Source organism: Alligator mississippiensis, chromosome 8, assembly GCF_030867095.1.
Source record: "Alligator mississippiensis isolate rAllMis1 chromosome 8, rAllMis1, whole genome shotgun sequence".
NCBI lineage: Eukaryota > Metazoa > Chordata > Crocodylia > Alligatoridae > Alligator > Alligator mississippiensis.
In genome coordinates, this window is record NC_081831.1 from 56,235,012 (window position 1) to 56,252,373 (window position 17,362).

Genomic DNA, 17,362 nt, shown 5'->3' on the forward strand with positions numbered 1-17,362 from the left:
GCTTAGATTCTGCTACATTGAAGCTCATAGGAGTTTTGCTATAAACTTCAGTAGAAAGAGGATCAAAGCTTTGAAGCACACGCTAAAAGGCTGTTGACTTCACTGGAAGTTAAGCATGGGTTTAATGGCTTTGCTGAATCAGGCTCAATATGGATTTATCTTGTGTGTTCTATCCAGATGTTATTATGATATAGTACAATGATGTCACGATTCAAGAGCTTGTGTAATGAAGAAAATCCAGTACAAATGTCAGTAATGCTGTTCCATTAACAATTACTTTAGCATGATACTTTTTATCACTGTGTCCACTGTGGTTCAAATACATGCTGGCAAAATAGGAATGACAAAAAATAAGTGTGAGTAGCATTCCTTTTAGTTCACCTACTTAGTGGAAATAATACTAAACAAAAGGGATGCTTTCTTCCTAAATATTTGTCAGTATGAATTAAGTAAATCTTTGTCTAAATACTGGATTCACCTCCTTGAGTTACCTTCTTTCATTCCATGTATTTTACAATCTCTTTCCTTCTATAAAAGCAGAACTGGGCAAGTACTGCAAAAGCATTTTCCATGAATATTTGTACACATTTATACATTAAATTCATTTGACTGTGTTCATATCCTCCTTAACTTGTCTTTTTAGGAATATTCTAGCAAATAAATTTACTGGCAGGAATGTTGGCAGGGACAGTGGTTTTAAAGTGCAGAGTTAGAAATATTAAAAGAAAGCATTTTTTAAAATAAATGCAAATATTTACTTCAAAAATCTGTTTTTTAAAAATTACTCTGATTCAGGCAGAGAACAGAAACATACTATGTGATTTATGTTTCCAATCAAAGCTAATCAATACAGATTGAACCTCAAATATTGCACTGAATAGCTGCAATTACCTTGTTAATGAACTATCCATAAAGAATTATTCACAGAAATTTAGTGAATTTTGAATAGTGAATAAGAATTATTTACCCAGCTGTATATGATAGACTGGTATACAAAAGAACTGATTAGTTCAGATTTTTTTTACTTAACTCTCAGCCTTAAAGCATCAGAAAATAATGTCTACATTTTGAGACTCACAGGTTTGTGGCACTAAATTCACAGTGAAGAAATTATGAAAATTGCAACAGCTACCATTTTCAGAAAAAAATACGGTTTTTCTTTTGCATGAAATATGTCAGATTCAATTAAAAGGCATTTCAAGATTTGTATCAGGGGACAACCGGCTTTGTTTTACTTGTATCTTAACCTCTTCTGTGCCATACTTACATGTCTGAGGCCACTCCTATTAAAGGCAGGAAGTTATTTTACACACAGCACAGCATAAGTGGTGTGTACAGTATGTCCACAGGGCCAAATTACAATATTTGCTGGGTTTATACCCTACTTTTAAGGCACATTAAAAGGGTTAAGTTTACTTTTTAATGATACTGGTTTGGTCTGATTTCAAAGATGGTAGCTGTCACTGTTTGGGAATGTTGAGAAAATAAATGTAGAGTCTTAAGACTGGCCAAAGTATTTTTATTTGTTTTGTATTTCTTTGAAGAAAAGCTTTTGAAGATGTAAATTTTAGGGTATTTTAAAAAATAAATATAAACTATCATGTTACACATTTTATATACATAGATATGTTTATATTATATATATATATCTAAATATATAAAATGATTGTAGGAGCTCATTATTATAAGCTTAGCTTTAGTACAGTACGTAAGTAAATATACTGCTATTTCTTTTCATTTACACTTCTGTACTGCTTCTTTCTAATGCAGAGCTCGATACGCATGTTGGCAGATAATAGCAAACAAAAATAATCCAGAACAGAATATTACTGTTTTATCATGCAATGTAGTAGGCATCCTGTGGCACTATTCTCTTATCCAACTTATTTACAATACTGCTGAGTACATTATTTACAAATATTACAGTGTTTGTCTTATTAGATTTTTCATGGCACTCAACAAGTGTTTAGCTGCTAGTCCTGTCAGACGTGCGTTTCAATGAATGAATGTGTGTGTGTCAGCAGTGGTGCTGGGGTTGCAAGTTCAGAGGCTCCATTTTGAGATTTCAGAGCAGCACTGTACTCACAAATGTCCAGGAAGAATTCATAGTTTTGTAGTTTCCATTCTTTAAATTTCTTTGATGTTAAGCTGGGATCATCCAGAACGTTGTTGATAATTGCCAGGTCTCCTTCCTTTGCCTATCAAATGACAAAAAAAAACAGAGCACATTTAAAAATACAATTTATGCCATGTTCTATTTGGGCCTTTTATTTCTTCTTTAGAGCTAATGAAAATGCTAGAGCAGCTGACATGAAAACAGAAGTCCTTTCTTTAGATAGAACTGTTAAAGTTTGAACAGTTCTGAACAGTTTGAACAGAAAGGCTATGTAATCCTCCTCATAGCTGACAATATGCCTTCAGTATGACTTCAGAGATCACCTTTAATTACAAAAATGAAGTCAGCTGGATAGTTCCATGACACAGGCACCTTCCATGACACAGCTAATAAGTGTGTTAAATAGTTTTGATCTTTTTTTGTGAGGTGAGCATTTTCTTACTTTCAATGTTGGCAGTTTATTTGTGACCTAATTCTTTGTCTAAATATAATAATTGAATATATAATTCTAATATAATAAAAGCCATAGTACTTTTGGCTGTGTGTTTGTCTATCCATAATGCTCCAGGCCAACTGTGCATGCGCTGCCTGGAGCCTTACTGACAGATAGACACAGTTGGAGGTGGAGGCAGTGGGGCCAGGGTATGCTCCACCACACCAAGGGGAAGGGAGGTGAGGGGTGGGGGTCATGGCATGCGGTTCTGTGGGGGATGTGGTGTGCGGCTGTGTGAGGGTGTGGCATGTGGTGCTGGGGGGGCATGGCACTTGGCTGCAGGGTCCCGCACAGGGACCGGGTGCTGGGTGCACAGGCAGCTCTCCATGTGGCTCCCCTCGTGCCCACTCCCCATGTGGCACCCTGTGGCTGCACACCATGCCCCCTTGTGCACCATGCTCCCCCCATGTGGGGATATCCCACTGGTTGTGGCCATGGGCTGTGGGGCTTGTGGGGGGCATGGTGCAAAGAGCTGGCTGCAGCATGCCACACCCCCCATGCATCTGTATGCCATGACCCCTGCACAGGGAGTGCCCGCAGGCTGCAGCCATGGGGTGCGAAGGGCATGGGGCGTATGGCACGTGGGCACATGAGGAGCCAGCACGGGGGTGTGTGGGCTGCCCTGTGGCCACACTCCCCCATGGGGAGTGGCTGCCAGCCCATGCCAGCCCATTTGCCCCATGCCACACCCTGAGGCCGCTCCCCATGCCACACAGCCACAACCAGCAGGCACTCCCTGCACCGTGGCCACTCCCCACGCCATGCCCTGTGGACACACACCAGCTCCTCCACTCGCCCATGTGGCAGGCCCCTCCATGTACCATGCCACCTACCCCAAGTGCCATGGTCCCCCATGTGCCCTACGCCACACCCCAGGGCCGCTCCCCACACCATGCCCTACCACCACACCCCATCCCCCCCCACACCTCACCTGTGCACCCCAGGCCAAACCCTGGGGCCACTCCCCACACCACACAGGCTCAACTTGCGGGCACTTCCCGCACCATGGCCACTTCCCACGCCATGCCTCATGGCCATGCACCAAGGCCCCTGCGCACCCTATGCCACACCCCGGGGTCACTGCCCATGCCATGTGGCTGTCACTGGCAAATATTCCTTGTGCCCCCATGCTGTGGCTGCTTCCCGTGCCATGCCCCATGGTTACATGCCACACCCCTGGTGCAGCCATGCACCATGCCACCCACATCCCGGGACTGCCCCCCACACAGGACTGCTCCCCACACCATGTGGCTGCAGCCAGTGGGAGCTCTCTCTGCTGTGGCCACTCCCCATGCCATGGCGCGTGCCACCCCCCACCATGCACCAGGCGTCACACCCCAGGGCTGCTCCCCACACCATGCAACCAACAAGTGCTCCCTGCACCGTGGCCTCTCCCCATGCCATGCCTTACAGCCACCCTCCCATGCAGCCTCACGCCATGCCCCCTGCATGCAGAGCAGCAGGGAGGAGGGTTGGAGTGGGGCTGGACCCAGAGTGGCAAGAGGAGTGGGACATGACCAAGAATGGTGGTAGCAGTAGGGGGGAGCAGGGCAGGACCTGGAGCAGCAGCAGGAGGTTGGGCAGGGCTGGACCTGGAGCACATGGGTCTCTGTCCCAGTTCTGCCCCCTCCTCCCTATCATTCATGATGGGCATTTTGCTAGTCATAATAATAATATGCATATAATATTCTCTTTGCTTACATCTAAACATTGAACATGTTAAGAGGTTACAATGTTACAATGTCATGTTAAACATAAAAATAATAAATGATTAAAGCTTACTTTTAAAGTGCTCTTGAGAACTCTGATGTGATGAAGCTTTTCATTGACAATTGGGTCATTGCACCTCTTTACAAAAGACCTACGGAATTCCTGCTTGGTGGAGGGTCGCTGTTCTCCAAAGGCTGACAAGCTAGCTTGTTCCAAAGACCTGTACAACTGTTGCAGACCATCTGTACTTTCTTGTATTTCCTTTGTATTTTCTGAAAGAAAGTTTATAATTTTTTTAACAATGATGCAGGTAGGTGAGAGAGCAATGAATGACCCTGAAAAGGTCAAGGATTCTGCAAGTTGGTATGTGGAATTAGCACGTAACACCTTCCCCCAGCTCAGGTATTGATAAAATCGGAACATTTTGGTTAAAACTATAGTTGGAATCTGAACATAGGTAGATAATCTCAACCAAAACTAAGGGGTGGCAACTATGACAAGGTAACTGATGAGGTGTCCAGCTTTAAGGTTTTTTGGAAATTAAGAAATCAGTCACACATCAGTCATGCATCATTGATGTCAATGGCAAAGTGCCAACTGAATTCAGTGGAGATTATTGGGTTACAATCCTTGCACAACCATACCTTCATTACAGAAACTATTTTGCCTTTTAATAAGAAGTTTCTCTTCTGGCATCTCTTCTGATATTCCTGCAGACTTTACACATCCCTTGCTCCTGACATCTCTGTTTCGCGGAAGACTCTGACTACGTTGTTTCTGAGGCCTACTTTGAGAACTATGTCCTCTCTGACATTCCACTAGTGGGAAAGGCCCATCCCGTTCATGGTTGTGACGTCTTTGGACTGGTAATGTTGCTTGTCTTCGCTTATCTGGTGACATTCCAGGTCGACCACTTATGTATTCTGAGTCAGGAGGAACAGTCTGAAGAAAATGGAGCCCTGAACTGGTTAAAGGGGTCTCTATAAGGTCCTGCCATGAGCGCCTTTCTCGGTAGGAAGGCCTGCATCCTGATGAATGTGTACTTCCTGTGGCATCTTGTCGGGAGTCCTCCGCAGAAGAATGAGAATAAGTTGATTCACTTGAAAAATGTCGGCCATGTTTGGGTTCAGGGAATGGACTTGAAGAATTCACCTAAAAATAATCAAAGCATCTGACAGTTAGACAGAACTGTGAAGAGACGTAGGAAAAGCTCCAGACATAAATTACAGTATACAGTTAGTTTTAACCAAATGGTCTGATCTGTGTGTTTTGGTATGTCCTATTATAAGCCTCTTAGAAAAGAAGACAACTAATGGGATTATACTTTATGTAAGCACTATGTTTTTAACCACTCCCTATTCTTGTTTTGACACATTCTCTGCCCAAGAGCAACTCCTGCTGGAAGGGACAGCATAGCACTGGTACAGGTTTTCTAAAGACCTACCCAGCTTACACCCAGTCCAGCGGTGTGTTGTGAGGAAGACATGAAAGCCCCCAAGGAAACAATAACTGAATTTCCTTTCTTTTCAGGGGGTAGATGTTCCAGCCAAACAGGAAGAAAAAACAAAAAACAAATTTCAGCACCCAGGAAGACATTTAAATTTTAGGGGACTGCTGAGCTTATCCAAATCATGTTAATTAAATTCTGCTTGGTCTGTTTATCATCTTAATAAAAATAAAAAGGCAAAAAAGTGGAAAAACAGAAAGGGAGGGGCTTAACCTGTATCCTGGTTGATAAAACAGCATCACATGGGTGAAAATCAGTCTGAACTTCACCCATGTGATGCTGTTGCCTCAGTCTCTTTTTCTTTGGTTCTGGTTGTGTGAGGATCATGTCATTCACGCTGAGGACAAATCTGAAAGAAAAATAGAAAACAGTCCTATCTGCACTTCGAAATACAGGTTGAATATCACAGCTTGCCCATATTCTGTACACCAGCAATACTTTCAGCAGCTATCAGAGCCTGCCCATATATTGCATAGCATTAATGCTTTTATCAATTATGACAGTCCACCCATGCACTGCACACAAAGTGTTTCTATTAGTTACTTTTCATGTTACAACACTTCTCATGAAAAATATTGTAAAATAAATTGGTATGATTTGGAAGAAATTTGTCTTTAAAATAAGCTTCCTAGAAAGTTTATTCTCCAAATCAGAGCTATTGTGTGATTGTGATCTAAAGATCTTCATTTCCAGTAATTATGGCATAAGGATATAAAGCTTTGCTTATCAGAGATTATCCGATCTCAGGACATTTCTTTCATAATTCAGTTATATTTCTATATTGTATCATTTTTTTTAGAAAAAGAAAGAAAACTGACTTGGCTACAGTAGACTGACACAGTAGCCTGTCTTTCCTGTGAATAATATATTTTAAATATTCACTCCTGCTCTTATCTTATTAGTAATATATATAGTAATGCAAGGGGTTTCAACCTTTTTTAATAAGTGTACCCCCGGTAGCCCCCTTTTTAGTAAATGTACCCGGTGGGGGGACGAGCAGCTAGCTCTGGAATGGGGGTATGGTGAGTGGTGGAGCGGCGGCAGCACAGCATCTGTACGGCCCTGCTCTCACTCCACCCTGGCCCTGCTCCTGTGAGGCAGCAGTGAAGGGTAGCGATGCTCTATCCCTGCCTGCCCCTGCGTACCCCCTGGGACCTTTCAAAGTACCCCCTGGGGTATATGTACTCCTGGTTGACAACCCCTGTAGTAATGCATATATTCCTGCCTCAGACAGGGGGTTGGATTAAATGACCTACGGAGGTCCCTTCCAGCCCTACTTCTCTGTTTCTCTCTATATTGCAGGGGTGGGCAAAATCTGAACCGTGGGCTGAATTCAGTCTGTGAGGCCATTCTATCCAGCCCACGGGGCCCCTAAAAATTTAGAAAATTAATATTTATTTCTCCTTGGTTCCTTTCAAAAATGACAGGAGCAAGGGGCAGTAGGACCCAGGGGAAGCCCCAGTGGGTTCCTGCAACAGCAGGGCCTGCCCAGCCCCACCCCCCCAGCTGGAAGCCCAAGCAGGGGCTTTTGGACTGGGACCATGTGGCTCTTCAGCTGCACTGGCGTGGGAAACTCAGGCAAGGTGGAGGAAAGGCAGGGGAGGACCCCGGGCAGGGAAGGAGCTGGTGCAGAGTGTGGGGAAAACCGGCCCCTTCCCTGCCCTGTGGTCGGCACTCTCTGCTGCAGCCACTCACAGCCTGCATGGGGCTGTCAGCAGCCCCATATGGGCTGTGAGCAGCTGCAGCATGGGGCACTGGCCACGGGGCAGGGAAGGGAACACTTTACCCATGCTCAGCACCAGCTTGTAACCCACTCCCGCTGCCAGCCTGGGCCCTGCACCAGCTCCAGGCTCACCCATCGGGGCTGGGCTGCGGCGGCAGCAGCTGCTCACTGCGGAGGAAAGCAACGCCCCCGTTTGCTGCGCCGGGTAGTGTGCAGCTGCCGCTGCCAACTCTGTGCTGCCTAGTGTGTGAACTCTGGGTAGGCAGCAGCAGCAAACACTGCCTGGCATGGCAAACAGGGGGGCTGCTTTCCACCATGCCGAGCAGCTGCTGCTGCCATGGTGCAACCCCAACAGGCGAGCCCGGAGCTGGCGTGGGGCCCAGGCTGGCAGTGGGGGTAGGCTACAAGCTGGTACTGAGCACGGGAAAAGTGACCCCACACCCGCTCCATGGCCAGTGCCCTGTGCTGCAGCTGCTCACAGCCCACGTGGGGCTGCCTGTGCCTGCCCACCTCGTGCAGGCTGCGAGCGGCTGCAGCAGGGAGCATGGTCCATGGGGTGGGGGAGAGGCCTCTTTTCCCCACATTCAGCACCAGCTTCTTCCCTGCCAGTGAGCAGGGGGTCGGGGGCAGCCCCCACCTGTACTGTGGGACTGGGGGGGCACTGGGAGTGAGCGGGTGTGGGAGTCAGTGGGAGCATGGGGCCCACACCAGTGTCCTGGGGCCAGCATCAGAAGGGCCCAAAGCAGGGTGACAGGATTACAGGGTCCTGGCTGGCAGGGGCTCTATGGAGCCGGGCCTACACCCCGCTTTGTGCTCCACCGGTGCTGGCCCTGAGACATTGGTCCCAAGACATTGGGACATTGGTCCCAAGATGGTGACCAGGGGTTGGGGCCCTTGTCAAGGGGCAGGGCTACCCATGCGGCCCTCGACAGCTTTCCAAAACTGGGTAAGCAGCCCTCCTCCCAAAATAATTGCCCAACCCTGATATATAGTAATATAATATTAGTTCCTATACAATATTCTTTTTGCTTATATCTAAGTCCCACCTCTGTTCTGTATATATATCACTGTAAAACATATATATATCACTGTAAAACAAGCAGAAGCAGCATGGAAACCAAAGAACCACAGAAGTTTATTTATTGGCATAGTAGAGGATGCAGTGTTTATGACTTACCGAGGGTGTTCGATGATAGGTGTCACCCAATGTTGAGGAGCCTTCCTGTTTCAGAGTTAAAGAGCCGTCAATATCGTCCTGGTCACTTTCACTCCAGTAATCTGCTAATAAAACATTTAATATTTCATTGATGTGATTAGTCAAAAGATAGTTTCGGCAACATTTTCAATATATAACTGAAAAATTTTTTCTTTAAAATGGCCAAAGTAAAATTTTCAAGAGCACCTTGAAAACTATGTGCTATTTTATAAAATATCTGCTTGCAGACATGTAAAAAACAAACAAACCCAGAAATGGTACTTAACTTTAAACCCAGTGTGCTCCCATGCCCAGCCTAGCACATGCCCAGAAGAGGCACTGTGTTAGTTGGACCCGGCTTCCCCAATGTCTGTATAGTTTGGGTGCTTTAATGGGGCTTTTTTGGCACTTTTAACTAATAGCTGATTGGATCAGTTATTAGGTAAAAGCTCCAAAAAGCCCTGCTGAAGCACCCAATCTATACAGATGCCAAGGAGCCGGGACCAAGTAACACTTCCAGTAATGTGCATTTTCCCCCCCACATCTTTCAGCACCCAATTTTCAAAAGCATTCAGGGGACCAAAGACACATATGTGCTTAGTGAGACTCTCAAAAGCATCAGCCCTGGTTATATGCCTATCTTAATTTGATTTCAAAGGGAGTTCACTTTAATCAGTCACTGGTCCTTGCAGGTGCCAAAGAACACTCATGCTTGTTGTGTTTAGAAGTTGAGAAACAATGGGGCACAACCAAAAGATCCAGTACAAGCTCTTTGTACCATGCAGCTCTAGCTTCTCAATGGGTTAAGGCAGGGTGTATGATGTGGAGGCGGGCTTCAAAAATGCACTTTCTTTCTACCATGTGGGCAGTGCTGGTGTGCAGCAGTGTGCAGCAGTGGGAGAGGTGACTGCAGGGGCCCACGGCCCACATGCTGGCCCTTCGTGGGCTGCCTATGGTCTGTGGGCCACCAGTTGGACATCCCTGGGTTAAGGGAACAAAGTCTGCTATCTGAATGGTGCACTCAGGAAGGATTCTTTAGTGCAGCTTGCCCAGTGATTATGACACTCTCCTTTTAGGATGACTCACATATCTGATGGCACTAACAGACTGCTATGCAGAGCAAGACACAATATGATCCTAATTCTTTTATTTATCATTTTTATACCAAATGTAAAACAGCCATGCTATATTCATCAAAATGTTTTTTTTCTAAGATTGTCCCAAGAACCTTTCTTTGACTTTTCAAAGGATTATTCTGAATTTTATTTTCTCTGCTGATGGCTCAATTAAATATATGAAAGGGGTCTGCATATCTATGAAACATAAAAAGATTAAAAGATACTGCATACATATTAATGCAGAACTCAGTTGTGAGATATTTATGTCCTATTTTGTTTATATCATGATTCAGTTAACCAGACCATTTTCTGAACTTTATTTTTCTCCAAAGCATTTCATTTAAAATAACAGAAGATTTACCTTCATCTGGACGAATTTCCTTGTCATCAGGTGTGTAACCAATGGCTGCAAGACCCAGACGATTCATCCATCTAATAAAATAATAAGACAACAAGAGATTAAAGGAAGGGTAAAGGTGTCCTATTTACAGGCCACTGAGGTAGGGCTTTACTGTTTCTTTAACTTTAGTACACAAAGGATGTACTACAGTCAGTAGGGCTGTCCGAAATGGCTATGTTTTGTTTCAGTTTCAGATTCAGCCATTTCAGAGGATGGCGATTTGTTTCGGTGTTTCAGATCACTGTTCCATTTTGATTCAGCCGAATCTGTTTCAGGGTTTCGAGGTTGTTTCGGTGATTCAGCCATAGGCTATAATGGGGAATCACTGAAATGCCTATAACTTTGTCATTTCTTGCCTGATTCAGATGAAAATTATAGGTATGGTAGTGTCTTCTGAGGGCATGAGGCCTGCCAAGTTTCAAGGAGATAGGTGCAGGGTTTTTTGTGAAACTGTACTTCAAACTGTGCAAAGCAAAACTTGTCCCGTGTGTGTTAAGGCAGAGTGGGATGAAAACAGCAGGACTAGTAGCCTCTTCTGAGGCCATGAAGCCTGCCAGGTTTCTGTGAAACTGCACCTCAAACTATTCAAAGCAAAACTTGTGACATGTGTGACTTTGTGCATGTGTTAAAGCGCAGCGGGATGAAAACAGCAGGTGAGGTAGCCCCTTCTGAGGCCATGAAGCCTGCCACATTTCAAGGAGATAGGTGCAGGGGTTTCTGTGAAATTGCACCTCAAACTGTTCAAAGCAAAACTCGTGACGTGTGACTGTGTGTGTTAAGGCGCAGTGGGATGAAACCAGCAGGGGTGGTAGCCTGTAACAGGGGGCCTTCCTGGTGCCAGTTAGATCTCCACCCACCCACCTGTTTCTGGGCCAACGACCCACCCTTCTTTTGCTTCCCATGCAAAACTGATTCAGATGTTTCCCAGGCAGGAGGCTGCCCTTTTAGGCCTCTGATGTCTAGAGGTAACATCTATTCTGCAGCTCCATACCTCCCCTAACACTGCGGCCCATGCCTTGAAGATGGCATCCCAGGTAGCTCACCTGGAGCCTCACAACTCCACTGTAACCAGTAAGCCTCAGGCCTCTCAAAGATCTTACAGGTCTGGGCTTTCCCCAGCCAGGACTGTGTTTATGTGGTGGCTGGAGGTTATAAGGCACCTCCTACCCGCCTTTCACCAGAGAAGTTTGTGGTCCTGGCATTTCTTGGGGGCTGCCATGACACTGGCAGTCCCACCAGGACTCCTGACCCTGGCAGGGTGCACTTTTAAGTCATGCCCAGGACCTCGGGCCTCTTCCTTCCTCATAGCACTGGCCCATACTACCAAGCCCATCCTGGCACAGAAGCTCAGCAGGTATATGTTCTTTTCCTGCTGGCTGGTGATACACTGCCTCCAGCTCTGAGAGTGAGGCATTAAACAGTTTTAAAAAACAATGTTAAAAAGGAAATAGGTGCGGACAGAGTGAGGATGGTGACACTCATTCTGTCTGCACGTGGAGCTTGGGGAACCCCAGCAGTGGGAGGTTCACCTTGAGGAACACCAGCTGCTCTACCAAACCAGGATTCAAGCAGGTGTGGTGGGATATCACAACATCCCCAGCAATGCTAAGCACCCTCTTGCTTGGAACACTGTTTGGTGGACAGGACAGGTATTCCTGGGCAATTGTGGCCAGATCCTGCAACATCTGGCTGTGGCTTGCCCAGGAGGCCAATGGGTTGCAAAGCAGTGGCTCCACATCCTTGGTGAGATAGGTAGCCACTGAGGCCTTGGTGCTACCTGCCTGATGCTGGGGTCTGGTGCCTCTGGACCCCAACATGGAAGCCATGCCCTTGGCCCACATTGGCAGCACCTGTGGTGGAGCAGACTGGCTAGTGGATGGAGTGCTGGTACGGGACAGTAGATCCCCCTCTTCCATGTCCCCCTGCCTCTGCCCTTCTGCCTCCCTGACCCTGATCACCAGCACCTCTATCCAGTGATCCAGGGTTTTGCTGGTGCACATGCTCCCCTTCACCTTTGGGTCACACATAGGCACTAGCACATGGACCATACTGGACTGCAACAGATCCAACCATTTCTTGATGCCATCCTTCAGCTGCTTTAGTAGTGCCTGCCCCTCTGGTGACTGCAGCTTACCCCAGCCATGAACATTGCTCCCCTGGAACTTCTTCATTTGGTTCTGAAGCTCCCTCACTATGGGAATCACCTGGCTAAGGAGGGCATTGCTAGCACTGAGGTTCTCAGTGGCCTTGAGGAATGGCTTGAGGACCACCCAGATCTGGGAGATGGTCCCACACTGGCCACTCAACTTAGGAGAAGGGCTGGCCATCCAGAGCAAGCATCTCCCCAAATGCTCTGGGTGACCTCACTTGCCTTGGGAACACGTCCTCGTTTGTCCCCACCTTTCCCCCACTGGTCCAGGGTGGTCTGGTTCTGCTTCTGGGGGACGGAGGCTTTGGAGTGAGAGGGGGAATTCCCTTTGAGCACACTCCCACTGGTGCCAGGCTGAGGAGGAGCAAGGGGAAGGGACTGGTACCTCCTGGTATGCATCAGCATCCCCATGGTGCTGAAGTGTTTCTTGTCCACCTGCCCCCACAACCTCCTCTGCAGTGCCTTCTGTAGAAGGAGACCTGGCTCTAGGGGAACTTTGAGAGGTGTAGAGCAGAAACTCTGATTCCCCCTTGTTCCCCAGAATTTCCCTGACTATGGCACTGAGCTCCGCTGGTTCCAGATCCAGCTCCTTCTCTGGCACTGGGAGGCTCATGCTGGGAACTGAATTTGGGGTTGAGGAGACTGTCATACTGGTGCTTGTCATGCTGGTGGTGCTGGGGGTTATTATTATTGCTTGTGTTAATGGAGGTGGAGCAGGTGCAGACACTGCTCCCACCTCCTTGCTGCCACTAGCAGCAGAAGCCTCATGCCTGCTAGGGAAGAGGGTGCATCAAAGTTTGTGGGGACTAGGGGGGTTGAACTTACAGCTTTCCCTCTGCCCCCTTTCACTCCCCTACCAGAAGACCTGACATCTACCTTACCAGAATGCTTCATAATGTTTGCTGTGCTGGAAAATGTGTGTGTGTAATATACCTTGTATGTGTTTAATATACACATGGAGAATGTGGTCCTGGCCGGACTAGGTCATGGGGCAATTGGAGCCTGGTGACTCCCGCTGCTGCATGTACTGTAGGAGAGCCAGGGGAGGCAGAGTCATGGTGCCGGGAAGTCACTGGGGGCATATGACCCTCCCCCCGATCTTTGCATGGGGCAAGGGTGGGCTGCAGCTGCGAGGCGAGCTGAACTCTGCCTGTTCCATGCTTCATTGCAGTCTTTGAAAGTGGCGTGGCACAGCGCCATGTGCCTTGCTGCCCAGGCTACGCAGTGGGGGAACGCACATGGTGGTGTGCTGCTTTCAAAGGCTGTAGCTAGGTGTGGAGGTACAGAGCAGGCAGAGCCCAGCTTGCCTTGCAGCTGCAGCCTTCCCTTGCCCTATGCAAGGAGTGGGGTGGCCATGTCCTCCCTTGGCTCCCTGGCACCACGACTCTGCAGGAGCCATCTTCCTGGGGATGACTTAGATGGGGTGGGGTCTCCTCTGGCCTGGCGGCACAGCCAAGGCTGGCCCTCCTCCAGCTCCATGCCCCCCTGTGTAGTGCAGAGCTGGGGCCAGACTGCGGCCGCTGCAGGGAGGCAGCCAGGGCTAGTGCAGGGCTGGGAGGTGGTGGATGCTGGTGCCAGGCAATGACCCCTGGCATGGGGGAAGGGGCAGCTGGATGGGTGCAGCAGACCCCAGCCCTGAGTTTGAGCCCTGCCCAGTGCCAGCCTCAGCCTCGCTCCCTCCCCCCATGGCCCTTTCCCCTCTCCCCACAGACTTTTGTGCGGGGGGTGGGGCTGAGCCCAAATTTTATTTCTCCCAATGCCCCCAGCCGCCTGGTGGGTGGTCGGCTGCTGAGGAACCCCCCGCCCCCAGTTGGCGATCGGCTGCTGGTGCCCCCCCAGTATTAGGAGGCACCAGTAATCCATGTCCCTCAGGGCATCCATGTGGCAAGTGAGAGCTCTAGACTTTTCTCTGTAACTCACTCTATATCATAAAAATATACTCAAGGATTATAACACCAATGATCCCTCTTCATGCTAAAAATTTAGAATACCTAAGTGAATACTGTGTAATACTATGTAATATGAATATTTAGTTAATAACTTAGTTAACTAAGATAATACTGTATAATACTTAGTTCATACTGCTTTTCTACACATATTTATGCCAGATACTTCATATATGCTGTATAGACAAACTGCCCTCACTTTAAGTGCAACCAAATACAAAATACTCAAGCTGCACACTGCTTGTGTGACGAGACCTCCACTGTTTCAAAGGAGGATAAGATACTGCATTAGTTCTGACCCATCTCATCTTGTTTTAGGGCATTTCCACTCTTTTATAGCCCCAAACAACTGAATCAGAAATGGATTATTTGTGGGTATACCTACAGCCAAAGAAGCTATTACTTTAGAAACTAAGAGCAGCCTTTCCTATGGTCATGGCGGGAGGGTGTAACTGAGTGAGTGAGGAATCTCTATAGGGACCAAAGCTGAGTTCTGTCAGTTGAGGACCCAGAGGTCAAAAGAGGTTCTAAGTACCCAGAAGGCTCTCCAATACCAGAGGCTCACAGGGTAACCAGTTGTCCAAATAGGAGTAAACTGCAATCCCCTACTTTCTGAGGTATGCCACGTAGACAGAGCACTTTGGTGAATTCCTATGGAGGTATCAAGAGGCCTTTCCTATTTGGAACCAGAAAATCACCAGTATAAAATCCCTTTTCTCTGAGTTCCAGGGTAACTCTTTCTATGGCCCTAGAACCAGCAAGAAGTGGGCCTCTTGCTGAATTAAAATATTGAAAAGGGTCCCTGAAAAGGGACAGGGAGGAGGGATTTCTCAAATTGTGGAGTGATAGTAAATGACTACCTTGGAGGAGGAAGCCAAAGTACAGGGAGACTGGGTATCTGAGTTTGTGCTTATACTCCAGGGACGAGGTGTGTCCTAGCTTTTTGGCCAGCTGCTAGTTGGGTGATATTGCTAAATCATCAGTGCTGGAGCCTCTAGGAGCTCTGATGAGAACACCTCGGGGCATGAAGGTGGAGAGTGAGACCTCTAGTTAAATCTGTCCATTCAAATTTAAGTCACTCCAGCACTTCATTTGAACACACATATTATGATTTTCTATATGTGATAACTTCTTAGTTGGATACAGAAGCATCTCTTTTAGATGAATGAACCACAGCCACTAGACAGTTACCAGAATTCACCTCGTCCTGCCTTATTTGATCTTATTGGTGAGAAAATGTAAGTAATGGAATAGACAGGTGATTAGCTTGTGATTGCTTTCCATTCCATCTCTTTGATGTAGCTTCTTGACTCAGCTGGAGACCACCTGCTTTGATGTGTAAGCAATAGTGGCCACACGCTAATTCTTTTATGTTCTCTCAAGTTGAGGGTCATAAAAATACCCTAAGAAACAGAGCTGCCAACAATCAAAGAAACAAGGAAGATAAACAAAGACATTTAGTAAACAAACTCTAGTAGGCCCTCATTTTTCATTCCTGAAGGAGAAATCAGAATAAATGAAATGCTGTGTTGTGTTAGTTTGTAGCTTAAGAGGAATTATGACAAAATCAATTACAAGAAGCTGGTTATCTCTCCTGATTCAAAGAAAAGCTTGGTGGCCTTGAGCTTTAATGCTAGTGGGATAAATCCCACCTTCAGGTTACAATCTTGTTTAAGAAAGTTGCTGACATACAAAATTACGGTTCCAATGGAGGCAAACTACCACAGACACATTTTTATAATCCTCTTTTCTCCTTTGGGGGCTTCAATGATTTTGGTATAGAAGCTATTAATTTATCAACTGGAGACTGAATGACCAAAGGCATTGATGATGGGAAGCAGACATTGATATGTAGGTTACTAGTTCATATTTGGCCTCAGCTGGTGGTGGCCAATAGCCATTATTATTTCACAGCTATTTTAATGGTCCATAAATTCAATGTCCTATGGCTTCTCTATTAGTTGAACAACAAATGCTAAAAGATAAGGACACTGAAAGTGGGGATGACCAGCCCTTCTCAGACCAACTGTCAATTTCCATTTCATTTGATTCTCATTCCCATACTGATTTTCTCTTCTAAATGGGGAAGGGAATAAGTCCACGCTCTTTGGCTTCAAATGATAAATTCAAGGTCTTCCAATGTCATGGTATCAAGGCTAGTGCAAATCCACAGTGGGTCAGTCTGCCCCTGTTGGGGCTAATGATGTTATGTCTGGATGAGCTAGCCTTTGCAGATGTCTGGGATAACCACAGGATTGGGTGTCCTGGGGGACTAGCTTCTGGAAACAGCTTCCAGATATTTAGGGCAAAACTTGGCAGTAAGACTTAGGTTGTGCAGCATTTATTTATCTCTCATCCAGTTCTTGGCTAGTTTCCTTATTCTTGCTCACTGGCACTCAGCTGGCCTCCTGGCCCCAGCATTTGGCTTGCTTCTTAGCCCTGGAATCAGGAATCCAGGAAACAAAGAACTAGGGAAAAGAACAGAAGACAAGCTAAGGAGATGCAAACAGACCTGGAGATGCTTACAGACTGGAAGCTCAGTTTATTGCTCAGCAAAGGCCAGGTGCTGCAGCGGCCCATTCAATAAGGAAATGGAGCCAAATGAAGTAGCTGAGCAAAGGCTGTCTTGGAATCTACCTGAAATAGCTTGCTCATTTATCTAGGGAACAGAGACTTACTTAATCCTTAAAGATTGCTAGATATATTCCTTCACACATCTCCAAGTGTGAATGGCCAACTACTATGACATGCTCAGCTAATGTGATTCTCTCTTGAATCACAGAATCAAAACCACCTTGACCTTCATGATGAATTTGAATATGCTAGATTCCAGACCAGCATGGAAAACCTTTCTGCTCATCTTCTTAGGCCAGTGATTCCCAAAGAGTATGCCATGGCACACTACTGTGCCATGAGAGCAGGGAAGTGTGCCAAGAAAAATGGGCTGGATAGTGCCCCAGCTAGGCTGGTCCCATGCAGAGGGATTGGGCCCTAGCTGGGCTGGT

At 46.7% G+C, this 17,362-nt stretch overlaps 1 protein-coding gene across 1 annotated transcript in view; it reads right to left on the reverse strand.

The window, feature by feature from the left end:
* Window positions 1-842: 842 nt before the first annotated feature.
* The window catches only part of LOC102572005 (connector enhancer of kinase suppressor of ras 2), a 116,052-nt gene continuing 99,532 nt past the window's right edge, over window positions 843-17,362 (reverse strand). Inside the window, exons 7-11 of the mRNA XM_059733117.1 lie at window positions 10,224-10,294; window positions 8,727-8,827; window positions 4,964-5,471; window positions 4,392-4,591; window positions 843-2,198 (exon numbers count right to left, since the gene is read on the reverse strand). Coding sequence (XP_059589100.1) covers window positions 1,983-2,198; window positions 4,392-4,591; window positions 4,964-5,471; window positions 8,727-8,827; window positions 10,224-10,294 — 1,096 coding nt within the window. The 3' untranslated portion in view covers window positions 843-1,982. The remainder of the gene's footprint in view (window positions 2,199-4,391; window positions 4,592-4,963; window positions 5,472-8,726; window positions 8,828-10,223; window positions 10,295-17,362) is intronic.